At 46.7% G+C, this 16,719-nt stretch overlaps 1 protein-coding gene across 1 annotated transcript in view; it reads left to right on the top strand.

The window, feature by feature from the left end:
* LOC311132698 (ubiquitin-conjugating enzyme E2 E2-like) overlaps positions 1-16,719 on the top strand; it is a 41,732-nt gene continuing 25,013 nt past the window's right edge. Inside the window, exons 1-3 of the mRNA XM_084165970.1 lie at positions 1-172; positions 1,600-1,803; positions 4,184-4,234. Of these exons, the coding sequence (XP_084022096.1) occupies positions 1,607-1,803; positions 4,184-4,234 (248 nt within the window). The 5' untranslated portion in view covers positions 1-172; positions 1,600-1,606. The remainder of the gene's footprint in view (positions 173-1,599; positions 1,804-4,183; positions 4,235-16,719) is intronic.

The raw sequence follows: 16,719 nt of genomic DNA, 5'->3' as shown, positions 1-16,719 counted from the left end.
AGCGCGCGCGCGCTCAGAGGCGGTCGGGTTGTCTGATTTTCTCACAGCCAGAGCGGATAACGAAAGCGGAGAACCAAATCGAATAGAACGGCGGACAACACACGGGATATAGCCTACTTCAGGGGTTGATAGATTGTTTGCATCGACCGTCCGTGCGTCAACTATTTGGAAGGTAATCTCTTTTTGAAACATTGTAACAACTGCACATTGAAAGTAACGTTTAAAGACCGGATGGGCCGGGGGGCTCTTCTTAATGTGGGAACTGAAAAGCTTCTCAGCTAATATTTCACTCAAACTGCTGCGAACGATTTCTTTTGTGTGTCAGCGTATCTTTAGGCTATGAGGGCAAATGAGGGTTCTCCGATTACTGTTGGGGTGTTAATTTTTAGGCCTCTTCAATTGCGTGGGGTGCACGCGATGTGAGGGTGCTCCCCCAGCAGTTATTGTGACAGCCCCGCTTGACAACAGGGATTATTTACACAACAAAAGAAACATGTGCTCATCATTATCTGTTTTTGTATGAATGACTGTGAGACCAATGCAGCACGGGATTTGTTACTTTTGAGCTGTTTTTATGATCACTGGTCAGGTTCAAAAGGAGAACACTGAAAGTGTTTAAAGAGCCAATGGCCTGGGAGAAGAAGGATTGGCTGGGTTCATGTTATTGTTACATGTGCACCAATGTCATTGATAGCCAAATCTCACAGTATTTTCAATTGATCGTGAGTCTTTCAATTGTCAAAGAGATATGACACGTAGAATAGAATCAATAAAATAGAACAGAAACATAATGTATTCTAGAAGATCATGCTTTGTTATTGTATGCTTATCCTATTAACAACACTCATCAGTTGCCTCAGTAGAAATCACCAATAACTGTATCAGGAGAAAAATGTGTTAATGTATCCAATTACTGTCTGTGCAGAATGTTGCCCAATGGATCCTGAATGTTGATGACGAAAGTGTGTGTGGTATAACTGCACTTTGCATTGATTGAAGATCTGTTGTCTGTCATCATGCTCTTTCTGGAATGTGATGCTCAGTTCAGCAACCATCTGCTCCTTTACAGTAGTCCTACACACACAAACAAACACACACACACACACACACACATACACACACAAACACAACCCCCATTTACCCAAACAACTGGTTCTCATTCTGTGAATGTTTAAAATGCACAGCTTCACCTTGAGGGCTCATATTGTATGTTGGGAAATTTAATTTCCTCAATGCGACCTTGTAGAAGGAGCTTTGATTATAGAGGCTGTAGTGTGAGCAGGTCTGCTGGTCCGTGGGGACATGGAACCTGCCTGCCTTGCTATAATGACCTTTAAAAGACCTAAGAGCTGAGAGGGGAACAGTATTTCATTCTGTTGGCTGTGGCTGGCTGGCCGTCTCTGGTGGTTTGGTTTTTAATACTGTACTTCTAACAGAATAGCTACTGACTGAAGGAGAACCACCGAACCAATAGGATTCAAACCTTTGACTGCTATATCTTTAGTCAGGTGATAACCTTCTTTGTAAGGTGTGTAGGGAAACCCCAAACCTTCGACTTATCTGTGTGTGTGTGTGTACCTGAATGCATGTGTGTCCCAGCGCCAGGATGTCCAGTGAGTTGCAGCCCAGCTCGAGGCCGGACGACAGTCCCAACACCAGTGGAGGCAGCTGGGACACAGAGCGGAGAGAGGTGGCCCCTCTGAGTCAGGAGCAGGCTCAGGAGAGGGATCAGACAACGCCCAAGAAGAAAGAGGCCAAGATATCCAGCAAGACCGCTGCCAAGCTCTCCACCAGCGCCAAGAGGTAGAGCTGTAATTCTCTCTATTCTGTAGGTTGTGTAATTACGTGTCCTTGATGGTCTTGTTCAAATACAATAGGCAGGTAGCGTATTTATGTTTTTTGTGGAATTTCTTTGGACTACACAGTATATACTGTACATGCACCATTCTGAGCCAAGAATGTACTTCATAAACAGTATAATACGGAGATGATATTGACTCAGATGCACCTTGAAGCAGTGGGTTTATTATAACCATCAATGGGTTATTATGAAATTCAATGGTCTGTGGGACATAAAAAAAATAAAAGTGTTTGTGTCACAGAGAGAGTGCCCATGGATGCGTGAACGTGAGCGAGGGAGGCCTGCATGTTCTGTAATTGGTCCATTTCCCCCTGGATTCCCTCGTTCATTCCCTCATTTATTCCTCCCTCCATCCTTTCTTAACAGCCTGCAGCCTCACCAGGTAAAATATGCCACCTCAGGAGAAAATACTGTAGATGAAATTACAGAGCGTACTGTGCATTCAAGCCTGGGAACAACTTACTCCATAACTGTGGTGAATGTATTACAGTTATACAGCCACTTGCAGACATATGTATTTTCCCACTGTCTGTACTGAATAGTAGGGCACAATGATTTACCCTCAGTCTCCTCTCATCATGAACCAGAGAGTTTATTATTAATACAAGCACACACAGAGGAGATGAGGGGATCTGCTGTCGTTTGTTCTTCCCTTGCTCACTCGCTCTATGAGGTGTGGTGCCTACCTGTCAGCACTCGTGTGTGTGTGTGTGTGTGTGTGTGTATGCGTACGCACACCTCCGTGGTGTGGCATTTGGAGAGGAACGAGGGAACGAGTCGACAGGGATGACAGGTGAAATTAACAAAAGGACCACCTGAGGTTCTCTCCCGCTCTGAGCGGTGATGGTAGTGGTGTAGTGGTGGTGAACGGTGGGGTGCCATTTCTACTGATGTTGTGACGCTTCCCTATCTCCTGATATTGGAAGGCTGCTTGTCGTTGTCCTCCCCCATGGCTGCAGCTGTCTGTTTGTATTGCTCATCTTGCAGATAGTAACAACAGTTGTTGCGAGCATTGTGAATAGATGATTTAGGTCCAGGGGCCGTATGAAGCGTCTCAGACTAGGATCAGTTTTAGATCATAATGAATCAGATTGTTATGGACAGGGAGGACCTCATTTACATCAACACCCCTACTCTGAGACGCTTTATACATTCGGAACCAGGCTTATATTTCAAAATCTGTAGGTTTATGAATATTAATGCGAGTAGAAGGGTTTGGAAGCAAAATTATTTTCCAATCGTTTAGTTCTGAACAGAACCATTCTTTTTTCGTTCTGTTCCACTGTGCCGAACAGCAAAATAAAGATCTGAACCAGTTCGAACGGTTTATATTGTTCCTTTCTGCTCCTTTTTAAACCTCTGAAATCAACATGAAATGACTTCACCAATCAGTGCGGATAGAGCAGCAAGCTATAACTAGTTGTTTACATACATTGGACAGACAAGTGTAGGGTGCGAGGTGCGACTGAAATGTTGCGGGTGGGGAGAAAGCGAGAGATGGTGGAGGAGGAGGCTTGGCTTGAAGCACTGGGCATCTTGTTATGACATGCATTATCTGAATTAGGCCCACAGAATTATACCTACGGAGGAGCGACTTCTATGAATGAACTTTGAATGTCTTTGAACTTCCAAGAGAATAAGCTTGTGTGTGCAGAGTGGCAACACAATTAAAATAAAAACACGTCTTACCTTTTTGTTGTTAATAAATCCAATGTGAAACGGGATAACTATAGTATCCTTCATTATTATTGAAAAAGTTTATCCATTCTTCTCTAATTAAAGATCTCTCTCCCTAATTTCTCAATCACGTTTTTAACGTCAGTAGGCACACACACTGCTAAAGATTTTCAGCTGGCAGGCAGACACTGGAATAAGTTTCTGAGTGACAGAGTGAGGGCTTTGCATAGGTGCTTTGTTGCGTTTTTTGTGGAACTGGGAAAAAAATGCCAATAACGTTATTAACCGGTTCCCATGCTTTTAAAAGAACGCGGAACAGTAGAGATCACTTTCGTTTCGTTTGAGAGAGAGAGAGAGAGAGAGAGAGCGAGAGAGTGAGCGAGAGAGAGAGAGAGAGAGAGAGAGAGAGAGAGAGAGAGAGATTGAGAGAGAGAGAGAGAGAGAGAGAGAGAGAGAGAGAGAGAGAGAGAGAGAGAGAGAGAGAGAGAGAGAGAGAGAGAGAGAGAGAGAGATTCTATAATACAATAATACACCGGCTAGCTAGTATGTCGCGTGTGTGTGTGTATGGCATTACGTATATATAATCTGTGTGTAATGTATATAAAGTGTGTGTGTATAACATGTGTGTTCCTCCTTATTCCCCAGGATTCAGAAGGAGCTGGCTGAGATAACCTTGGACCCGCCACCTAACTGCAGGTAGAAGCTTGTTCATTGTCTGTTTTATGACGGTCTGTGCTTGAGTGTTTGTGTGTGCACGTCTTTGTGCGTAAGCCTGTTCATTGTCTGTGTTGCGCCTGTTTTATGTATCTGTGACACCTGAGGCACTCTGTTAGTCTGTGCTATGCATGGCGGAGAAGGAAAGGGGATTGTGAAGGTGCTGTGCTGGCTGAGTCAGTCAGAGGAACGGTATACAGATAGGTACATTACTGCGGTGCTGCCTGCATTTACAATGCCATTTGTCTGTTTGTTGGGCTGACTGTGAGATTAAACGACCTATTCAGAGATGTGCGAGTGGTGAGTCACAGCAAAAGTAGAAAGAGAAGTGATTGACCTGATTGGCCAGCAAGTTCACTACTGGGATCACTTTGCTGGGATCACTCTAGTAATGTTGCTTGCCGCTGCCACGTTTGCGCCGACTCCTGCGGCTGGGAAAGGCACTCGTTCAACTTTTCAATGCACAAACACACTAGCTGAGCATTTATCGTTTATTTTACACTAAGTCATAGTGGTGGGGGGCCACTATGCTACAACACACACCTGTCAATCAAGGGTTTCTGTGGGTTTTCATTGTGTGGGTCTGTTGTTGGAGAGAGCTGAAAAAGGTGAAGGTGTGGGTGATTGAGAGAAAATCAACTTCACGACTAAAAACACTCCCGTGACGGTTCTAAAAGCATTTCCCCCTGGAGCGTTGGAGTGTGTGTGTAACCCTCAGCCCCAGATACGGAGAATCTCAATGAAGCATGCTATTATATTCACTGACAAAGGGCTAAAGGGAGACGGGGAAAAATTGATTTCAGACATTTGTTTTGAAAATGACATTTGTATGAAAACAGGTTATTTGAAGAATGTCCATTCTGAAATCAGTTTCATGACGAATGGATTCACTTAGGCGTCAGGCAGCGGCAGTTTGGTCACCCCAGAGATGTGTGTGTGTTTGAGATGAGTGAAGAATTGGCCACAGACTGCTGGAGTATCTTTCAGTACAGAGCACTGTGAGGGAGCTCTGACACACTTGAGTTGTAGATTTCTGTATTGAATCCCCTTGGGGTGTTTGGTTCATTCCTACCAAAACAGGCCCAAGCTCCCCTCCAAGTCTTCTATAAACCCATGTGGAGTTTTCTAGTGTTTGGTTTGTAAATGCTGACACAACAATATAACACTTCAACATGCATTTTGTGAGATAAAAGCAATGAGCGTGAATAATATTTTTCATATATGGATGTAATACCCCATTAGGATCATTTATGGTAGCCTACGCAGTACATTAGAGGATATGAGGCTAATTTCCTCTTGGTTTGTGCTGTATTCCTTTAATAGTGCTACGAGTAGAAACATCCACCATCTGTTTATCAAAGGCTGTGTGTGTTCTGCCTGCCCTCACCGACTAATTGATGTGACAACAGTGTTAAACGTCTCTGTAGAGGAGGACGGGGCGGGTGAGAGGTGTGAGATGTGAGGGAGTGGACACTGTAGGACACACAGCTCATTAGCTTCTCTTTGTTTTTCCTCCATCCTTTCTTCTCCTTCGGCAGCGAACCGCTTCTGCTCTTCCTCCTCATTTCAATAAAACATTCTCTCGCTTTCTTGCGTTCTCCCTTTCTTTCTCTCACCCCACCCTCAGTCTGTTTTTTATCCCTATTTTAACGAGAGGAGAGGGAGTAGTGATGCTTTCCCCTTGGGAAAATAAAACAGATCAAACTTTCATCGAAAAGGGTCTCATTTGAAGAACGTATTTGGCAACATGTTGAAAGGAAGCAGGCCAAGCAGGAAGGATGTGGAGGATATATTATGGGATGCTATGGGGATATTTTCTCTTGTTTAATCATCTTTGTCAGCTGAGCAGAGAGTAATTAATTGAATGTGACAAGCACTCTGCAAGGCTATGTAAATACCCCCTCAACAGACACATTATATTGCCTCACTGCTCAACACGCCTTTTTACCTCTGTGTGTGTGTGTGTGTGTGTGTGTGTGTGTGTGTGTGTGTTTGTTAATTACCATATCCTTTCATGATGGTCCTGGCAGCGTTTTGATAAGAATCCCCCGTTGGCAGAAGGAAACAATGTGGATCCCTTGGCAGATTGGCCATGCTTTCTTTCTTTCTTTCTTTCTTTCTTTCTTTCTTTCTTTCTTTCTTTCTTTCTTTCTTTCTTTCTTTCTTTCTTTATTTCTTTCTTTCTTTCTTTCTTTCTTTCTTTCTTTCTTTCTTTCTTTTCTTTCTTCCTCCCACTCTCTGCCACTACTCCCCTCTCTTTCTCTCTATCCCTCCCTCCTTCCCTCCATTCCTCCATAATCCCAGGAACATTGTGTGCTAGCGTGTTGTTCCAGAGTAATTCATTCTAAATGAAGACCAGTAATCATCTCCAGACATCACAGTGGTGACTGATGAAGTGATGAGGTGGAATAGAAGGTATTGATGCGTATCGTAACGGGGAACTACAGAAGGAGAAAATATCTAATTCCACACTGTGATTATCAGGGCGGTGGTAATGTGTGATTGACTAATACATGCCTCAATTTGCTTGGCAATGTAATTGACTTACAGCAGTCTCTCTCCCGGTTTCAGACATAATCCAATATGAGCATTCAGATGTGATTATTATCATCTTGTGTATATATACTGTAGATGAAGATGGTACAGAAGGCTGGAAACGGCTGGGTTAGCTTTTTCAGAGATAGGCAAAGACTTGACGAAGACCTAAGGCTGGAAACAATATCAATAAAGCACAGGGGAGGCAGGAAGCATACATCCCAGTGTGCAGAGTCTTTTTAACCCTTTGCTGAGCTTTTTCAGAGATACACAGATTTCATACATAACATGAACAGAGGCTGCTGTGGAGCCCTCCTGTTTCTGGGTCTGAGTGATGTGAGGTGAGGTGAAGGTCACCTGTGTTTTCTGGCAAGAGGTTGTTAACCAGTCTTTGTCTAGGCTGAGTAGAGGGCTGTCTGACCTTGTAGTGCTTCTACTAAAGGCGTCCTCATGCTTCCCAGCCAAAACAGTTCGGAAGAGTTCGTGCATATATTATGACGACATTTTGTGACTTTTTTTGTTTGTTTTGGACTTTGGTGAGGGGTTTTTCGGCTGTTCGGGCACAATTTTTTCTTCAAGCCAGACAAAGTTTGGGAGCCGAAGTCTATGCCCCTTCGTCCGTGATTGGTCAACTGTAGGGATTCTTCAATAAAGTCTTTGTTGTCGTTTAATGAGAGAAGACTTGTTTTTTCATGCATATTTTTTTCATTGAGAAATACCGCACCAAACATCTGAGTTAGATGTAAAATTGTGCGACTAAGATATCCTCGGCAAAAACGTAAAAATTTATGACAGATTTCTTGAGTTGTCGTAGATTAATTCGGACTATTTTGAGGAACTGTATACTGCCTACGGCGTCTCAAATAGGACAAACAGTACTATTGCCTCTTCTTTCTTGTTTTCAAGCAAAGGTCTTTTAAGGGAGTATGCGAGAACACTCGTTTGGTTCGGCTAGCCGACTTCCGCTAGCCACCAGCCGAACTGAAGCATGCTGATGCCTTGAGGGAGGAGAGGACAGAGGAAAGAGAAGAGGGAGGAGAGGACAGAGGGAGGAGAGGAGAGGAGGGAGGGGAGAGGAGGGTGGAAAGGACAGAGGGAGGAGAGTAGGGAGGGAGGATAGGACAGAGGGAGAAGAGGAGAGAGGAGAGGAGGGAGGAGAGGAGAGGGGAGAGGAGAGGAGGGAAGGGAGGAGGGAGGAGAGGAGAGGAGAGGAGAGGAGAGGAGAGGAGAGGAGAGGAGAGGAGAGGAGAGGAGAGGAGAGGAGGGAGGAGAGGACAGAGGGAGGAGAGGAGAGGAGAGGAGGGAGGAGAGGAGGGAGGGGAGAGGAGGGTGGAAAGGACAGAGGGAGGAGAGTAGGGAGGGAGGATAGGACAGAGGGAGTAGAGGAGGGTGGAGAAGACAGAGGGAGGAGATTAGGGAGGAGAGAACAGGACAGTGTTTTGATTATCAGGGGGGGGAGAAGGGGGGTTCTGATTGGTGTGGTGTAGTAGCAATATGTCACATTCCATGTCTCTGGCACTCATCATACATACCAAACAGTCATTTGAACTGCTCTCAGGTGGAAAGTGGTATACATGTATAAATAGAACACACTCGCATATCAACATGATCAAGTGTTGCTTTTATTAAAAACTGTCAGTATAAGAATTGAATATGAAGAGTGTTTACTTGGCAGATAGTGAATGAGTGGAGTCTGTTATTGAGTCCTGCGTACGGCTGCCAGTCAGCTATTTCTTCAGGTCAATTCATATTAATTGAGTTTTTACGGCTAAAACAACAAACCAGCAGCAAGCCAAACAGACAATCCCAGAGTCAACAGGGAGACTAAAAGTTCAAGCACTTAGTCGTTTTTAACGAGAGAAGAACATCATTGTAAAAATGACTCTGTCAGCCACCCAGAGAGAGAGAGAGAGAGAGAGAGAGAGCATTAGAGAGTGCTAGAGAAAGAGAGATGAATTAAACAGTCAATTTGGTAGCATTGGAGTGCAAATGCTATTGTTATGATATGCTTAGCATTCCACGTTCCACATCATTGGGCTCGCTCTCTCAGCTAAGAGGATAGGATGTTATTGCCAGAGAATTCTAATAGAATTCCATCAGAGGGAGTAATATGTCACCACAAATCCATGAATAAGTAACATGTTTTAAATGGTTTTTATGACTCTTCATGGAAAGTCTCATGGGGTGCTTTATGTCTAGAGAGTTCAAGGGGATGTTTGGAGACTAGCCTCTCCTTTTGGTTGTACCAGTCTCTTTTATTTGAATTTGGAGGGGAGGGGAGAGAGGGAGAGAATGTAGTCATAGTTCCATCTGGTCCACAGAAGCCAAGAGAGGCCCAGGGAGATTCCTCCACTTGCTGTGAGCTCACACTATGGATCTAATTACCCTCAGCTGGGTGTAGGGCCTTTCTCTTCTTTGCTCTTCTGTTCTCTTTTCACAGACACGCTACATGTCTTTATCTTCTCTCACACTCTTCACTCCCCCGCTATGCTTCTTCTCACACGCTACAGATCCTAATTTCACCATTATCATTTCTAATTCACCAATCTCCTTGCTTGCCTTTATGTCTGTCTGCTCTGCCGTTAGACACAGCTGATTTAAAGCCTGGCTCTGACGAAAGGGAGTTATGTGACTGATGTCACCAGTGTTGTTATGAGAGATGCTCATCGTGTCTCTGTGTTGGGTGAGTGATTAGCCCCTCATTAACAGGCTGCCTGCAGTATCCTTTGGTAGTCCATGGACACACACACACATCATCATCATCATCATTTTATTGGCCACAGAGTCATATTTGGCTTATACTGTCTACTTGTAAAAGTGTGTGTATTGAGGAAATGATTACAGGCTGAGGTAGAGAAAGAAGGTAACAGAGCACACTTGATGATAGTAGTCTAAATGTATAGAGCCATTTCTGTTGTCAACTATCTGGCTTCCCCACTGGCTTTAACAGCCAAAATCTCAACACAGCGATAAACACACAGCAAGATGACTAAGGCTGTCCTGGCTGGGCGTCTCTCTCTATATCTGCCTCTGTTGTTGTTGTTACAGCTGTACTCAACAAACCAGTTGTGAGGGTAGATGGACAGAGGCGTGCTGCCTCCCGGCCGGGAGGCAGGGAGGTCAGGTCTGTTTTCTTAGTGAACCGAGGTCTAAAACTGACGTGTGGTTTTAGCAATAGTGCTCAGAGGGCCTGAATGCACCCAGGCTACTTGTACCCATGCATATCCCACAATATATGCCACCAGAGGTCTCTTCACAATCCCCAAGTCAAGAACAGACTATGGGAGGCGCACAGTACTATGTAGAGCCATGGCTACATGGAATTCTATTCCACGTCAGGTAACTGATGCAAGCAGTAGAATCAGATTAAAAAAACTGATAAAAATACACGTTATGGAACAGCGGGGACTGTGAAGAGACACACACACAGGCACAAACACACGCATACACATACACGTGATAAGACACGCACTCTGCACACACGTACACATTGATTTTGTATTGTAGATATGTGGTAGTAGAGTAGTGGCCTGAGGGAACATACTTAATGTGTTGTGAAAAGTGTTATGAAGTGTAATGTGATGTAATACACTGCTCAAAAAAATTAAGGGAACACTTAAACAACACAATTTAACTCCAAGTCAATCACACTTCTGTGAAATCAAACTGGCCACTTAGGAAGCAACACTGATTGACAGTAAATTTCACATGCTGTTGTGCAAATGGAGTAGACAACAGGTGGAAATTATAGGCAATTAGCAAGACACCCCCAATAAAGAAGTGGTTCTGCAGGTGGTGACCACAGACCACTTCTCAGTTCCTATGCTTCCTGGCTGATGTTTTGGTCACTTTTGAATGCTGGCGGTGCTTTCACTCTAGTGGTAGCATGAGACAGAGTCTACAACCCACACAAGTGGCTCAGGTAGTGCAGCTCATCCAGGATGGCACATCAATGCGAGCTGTGGCAAGAAGGTTTGCTGTGTCTGTCAGCGTAGTGTCCAGAGCATGGAGGCGCTACCAAGAGACAGGCCAGTACATCAGGAGACGTGGAGGAGGCCGTAGGAGGGCAACAACCCAGCAGCAGGACCGCTACCTCTGCCTTTGTGCAAGGAGGAGCAGGAGGAGCACTGCCAGAGCCCTGCAAAATGACCTCCAGCAGGCCACAAATGTGTCTGCTCAAACGATCAGAAACAGACTCCATGAGGGTGGTATGAGGGCCCGACGTCCACAGGTGGGGGTTGTGCTTACAGCCCAACACCGTGCAGGACGTTTGGCATTTGCCAGAGAACACCAAGATTGGCAAATTCGCCATTGGCGCCCTGTGCTCTTCACAGATGAAATCAGGTTCACACTGAGCACATGTGACAGACGTGACAGAGTCTGGAGACGCCGTGGAGAACGTTCTGCTGCCTGCAACATCCTCCAGCATGACCGGTTTGGCGGTGGGTCAGTCATGGTGTAGGGTGGCATTTCTGTGGGGGGCCGCACAGCCCTCCATGTGCTCGCCAGAGGTAGCCTGACTGCCATTAGGTACCGAGATGAGATCCTCAGACCCCTTGTGAGACCATATGCTGGTGCGGTTGGCCCTGGGTTCCTCCTAATGCAAGACAATGCTAGACCTCATGTGGCTGGAGTGTGTCAGCAGTTCCTGCAAGAGGAAGGCATTGATGCTATGGACTGGCCCGCCCGTTCCCCAGACCTGAATCCAATTGAGCACATCTGGGACATCATGTCTCGCTCCATCCACCATATTTTTTTGAGCAGTGTATTTAAAATTGTATATAACTGCCTTAATGTTGCTGGACCCCAGGAAGAGTAGCTGCTGCCTTGGCAGGAACTAATGGGGATCCTTAATAAATACAAATAGAAATACTGCACAATAATAAACCTCACAGTCTTACTCAGTTGTACTGTAGAAATAGACTTCACAGCGTTACTCAGTTGTACTGTAGAATAGACTTCACAGCGTTACTCAGTCGTACTGTAGAAATAGACTTCACAGCGTTACTCAGTTGTACTGTAGAATAGACTTCACAGCGTTACTCAGTTGTACTGTAGAATAGACTTCACAGCGTTACTCAGTTGTACTGTAGAATAGACTTCACAGCGTTACTCAGTCGTACTGTAGAATAGACTTCACAGCGTTACTCAGTTGTACTGTAGAATAGACTTCACAGCGTTACTCAGTTGTACTGTAGAATAGACTTCACAGCGTTACTCAGTTGTACTGTAGAATAGACTTCACAGCGTTACTCAGTCGTACTGTAGAATAGACTTCACAGCGTTACTCAGTTGTACTGTAGAAATAGACTTCACAGCGTTACTCAGTCGTACTGTAGAATAGACTTCACAGAGTTACTCAGTCGTACTGTAGAATAGACTTCACAGCGTTACTCAGTCGTACTGTAGAATAGACTTCACAGCGTTACTCAGTTGTACTGTAGAATAGACTTCACAGAGTTACTCAGTTGTACTGTAGAATAGACTTCACAGAGTTACTCAGTTGTACTGTAGAAATAGACTTCACAGCGTTACTCAGTTGTACTGTAGAATAGACTTCACAGCGTTACTCAGTTGTACTGTAGAAATAGACTTCACAGAGTTACTCAGTCGTACTGTAGAATAGACTTCACAGCGTTACTCAGTCGTACTGTAGAATAGACTTCACAGAGTTACTCAGTCGTACTGTAGAAATAGACTTCCTGTCACGACTTCCTCCGAAGCTGCCTCCCCTCCTTGTTCGGGCAGGCTTCAGCGTTCGTCGTCACCGGCCTACTAGCCACTGCCGCTGCATATCTCATCATTCCATTTGTCTTGTCTTGTCAATTACACACACCTGGTTCATATCCCCTCATTAGTACATGTATAAGTGTTCCCTCTGCCCCCCTTGTCCTTGTGGGTGATTGTTATTTGTGAGTTTAGTGTAGCTCGGTTGAGCTACCCATACCTTGTATTTCCAGGGATATTGTTCCCTGTGTGCCTGTATTTTGTTGACGCTATCCAGCGTAACTGTGTCCTACGGATTAAACTCTGTATTCTGTGATTTACCCTCCTGCGCCTGATTCCTTCAAATCACATTCTCACACTTCCAAGCGTTACTCAGTCGTACTGTAGAAATAGACTTTACAGCATTACTCAGTTGTACTGTAGAAAGAAACTAAACAGCGTTCTCCAGATCACCCTGTAATGTGCTCCAGTCAGCAGACATAATGCCAGATAATCCGTGGGAATGATGACGATGTTCTTATTGCTCAGAGCCTGTGTTCCAACCTACAGTATCCTCCCATATACTACTGGCAGCTCCAGCCTCTCGTGCTGCTTTGCCCTCTAACATGAATAAAGCCACATTTGAATGGAGAGCAATGTTTCAAGGCACTGTAGTTCTGCTTTGGTGAGTGTATGGACTCCGGACTCCAGACAGAGGTCACCTTTCCACCAGCTGCAGCTGTATTGAACCTATGGGAGACATTCCTACCAGGACACACACACATACACACACACACACACCACAGTGGGAAATGCTAGGATCCTCTCTAGTCACTGGTCTCATTTTCATGAGACCGTCCTCCTCCACACTGTAAATGGCTGGTTCATTGTCTCCATGCCTGCCTAGGTTTAGCTTTCCAGCTAATGTGGCTGTGATAGGATTCCAGGATTCAACACCCGTGCTGTTGAATTCTTAATGTGCCCTTTATGCTGTTACACTTCCCCTTTAAAGCCCAGTAACCCTTAATGGCAAGATGGCGCCGACAGACATGGAAGCTCTGCTTCTAGCGCCTAAGAAACTTTGCAGTATTTTGTTTTTTTTGTGTGTTATTTCTTACATTATTAGCCCAGAACGTTTTTTGTGTTATTACATACAGCCGGAAAGAAGTTTGGTTATCAGAACGGCGTTAACTCACCAGCATTACGACCAGGAATACGACTTTCCCGAATTGGATCCTTTGTTCGTACCCCCCAGGGCAATTTAACTTATCCCTGAGGCTGCCCCAAGACGCCGCCAGCGGAGAAGAGGTATTCGGAGTGGACTTCTAGTCCGACTCAGGAGGCGGGCACACCATCCACCGCTTCCGAATATATTACTTGCTAATGTTCAGTCTCTGGACAATAATATAATAATAATAATATGCCATTTAGCAGACGCTTTTATCCAAAGCGACTTACAGTCATGCGTGCATACATTTTTACGTATGGGTGGTCCCAGAGAGACATCAGGGACTGTAAAATACTCTGTTTCACGGAATCATGGCTCTCTCAGGATATTCTGTCCCCGTCCATACAGCCAGCTGGGTTCTCAGTTCATCGCGCAGACAGGAATAAAGAACTCTCCGGGAAAAAGATAGGCGGGTGTCACGTTCGTTTAATGTCGGGTCAGACCAAGGCGCAGCGTGATATGCATACATGTTTATTTTAACTGAATAAACACCACGACAAAACAATAAACGAAACGAAACGTGAAGTCCAAGGTAGTACAGAAAACAAACCTTACACGGAACAAGATCCCACAACAAGACAGTGCCAATAGGCTGCCTAAGTATGGTCCCCAATCAGAGACAACGAGCGACAGCTGCCTCTGATTGGGAACCACACTGGCCAACATAGAACTAGACATACTAGATCCTATACATAGAAAAGGCACAACAAGAAATATACACACCCTGACTCAACATATAAGCGTCCCCTGAGTCAGGGCGTGACAGCACCCACCCCCCAAAGGTGCGGACTCCGACCGCACCACATAAACATAACAGGGTAGGGGCCGGGTGGGCATTCCGCCTCGGAGGCGGATCCGGCTCGGGGCGTGACGACCTCTCACTCTCCGCCTCCCTGTTGCGCCCCTGGTCTGGTCTAGACCTCGGCGCGTTGCTTCCCCTCTCCTTCCTCCCACGATACGCCAGGCCCTGTCTGGACCCTGGTGTGGGAGACCCCGAACCTGGAGAGGGGCTGATGTCATGGTCTGGACTGGAGCCACTGACCGGAGCCGGACTTGGCACCGGTGGAGCGGACTGCTTTGGCTCCGGAGTGGAGCCGCTGACCGGAGCTGAATCAGGCACCGGTGGAGCGGACTGCTCTGGCTCCGGAGTGGAACGGCTGACCGGAACTGGATCAGGCACCGGTGGAGCGGACTGCTCTGGCTCCGGAGTGGAGCAGCTGACCGGTGCCGGACCAGGCACCGGTGGAACGGGCACGGGCCGTGCCGTACTGGACAAACGCACCACTGATCTGGTGCGAGGAGCAGGCACGGGCCGGACCGAACTAGGAACACGCACCACTGGCTTGGTGCGAGGGGCAGGGACAGGCCGGGCCGGGCTGGCGACGCACACCACTGGCTTGGTGCGAGGAGCAGGAACAGGCTGGGCCGGGCTGGCGACGTGCACCACTGGCTTGGTGCGAGGAGCAGGAACAGGCCGGACCGGGCTGGCGACGCGCACCACTGGCTTGGTGCGAGGAGCAGGAACATGCCGGGCTGGCGACGCGCACCACTGGCTTGGTGCGAGGTGCAGGAACAGGCCGGGCTGGCGACGCGCACCACTGGCTTGGTGCGAGGAGCAGGAACAGGCCGGGCCGGGCTGGCGACGCGCACCACTGGCTTGGTGCGAGGAGCAGGAACGGGCCGGGCCGGACTGGCGACGCGCACCACAGACTTGGTGCGAGGGGCAGGAACGGGCCGGGCCGTACTGGGAACACGCACCACTGGCTTGGTGCGGGGAGCAGGAACGGGCCGGACTGGACTGGCGACACGCACCACTTGCTTGGTGCGAGGAGCAGGACTGGGTTCCTTTATTAACCCCCGCTCCTTCTGCTGCCTAACCAGCTCCTCTCGCCGTGCCTCTACTCTTTCCTTCTCCCTTTTAGCCTCCTGTAGCGCCTCCCTCTGACCGAATAACTCCTGCTCCCTCTGAACCAATAGCCCCCGTAACATGGTGGCCTCCTAACCTGCAGATCCGCCCTTTAACGACCTCCTGCTGCCTCGTCGTCCACACCGTGTGCCCCCCCCAAAAAATTATTGGGGTTGCCTCTCGGGTCTCCGTCGTCGGCACTGTTGGCGCCGTTTCTCCTCTCCTACCTGGGCATCCTCCTTCATCGCCCTCCGATAACGGACGGCCTCCTCCTCCGTAATTCTCCCCCAACCGAGGAGGACATCTACTAACGTAACCTCCTGTTGAGTCCCAGGCGTTTGCTCCTTCTCTGCACGCTGCTTGGTCCTTGTTTGGTGGGATCTTCTGTCACGTTCGTTTAATGACGGGTCAGACCAAGGCGCAGCGTGATATGCATACATGTTTATTTTAACTGAATAAACACCATGACAAAACAATAAACGAAACGAAATGTGAAGTCCAAGGTAGTACAGAAAACAAACCTTACACGGAACAAGATCCCACAACAAGACAGTGCCAATAGGCTGCCTAAGTATGGTCCCCAATCAGAGACAACGAGCGACAGCTGCCTCTGATTGGGAACCACACCGGCCAACATAGAACTAGACATACTAGATCCTATACATAGAAAAGGCACAACAAGAAATGTACACACCCTGACTCAACATATAAGCGTCCCCTGAGTCAGGGCGTGACAGCGGGGGTGTATGTTTCATGATTAACTACTCATGGTGTGATTGTAATAACATACAGAAACTCAAGTCCTTTTGTTCACCCAACCTAGAATACCTCACAATCAAAAACCGTGTATATTCCCCCTCAAGCCAATACCACGATGGCCCTCAAGGAATTACACTGGACTTTATGCAAACTGGAAACCACATATCCCGAGGCCGCATTTATTGTAGATGGGGATTTTAACAAAGCAAATTTGAGGAAAAAGCTTCCGAAATTCTATGAACACATTGACTGTAGTACTCGCTTAGGAAAAACACTAGACCACTGCTACTCGCCTTTTTCGAGATGCCTACAAATCAGATCATGACTCCATTT

The sequence above is a fragment of the Coregonus lavaretus genome (assembly GCF_964263955.1).
Source record: "Coregonus lavaretus genome assembly, chromosome: 7".
NCBI lineage: Eukaryota > Metazoa > Chordata > Actinopteri > Salmoniformes > Salmonidae > Coregonus > Coregonus lavaretus.
This window is presented reverse-complemented; position numbering and strand designations above follow the sequence as displayed.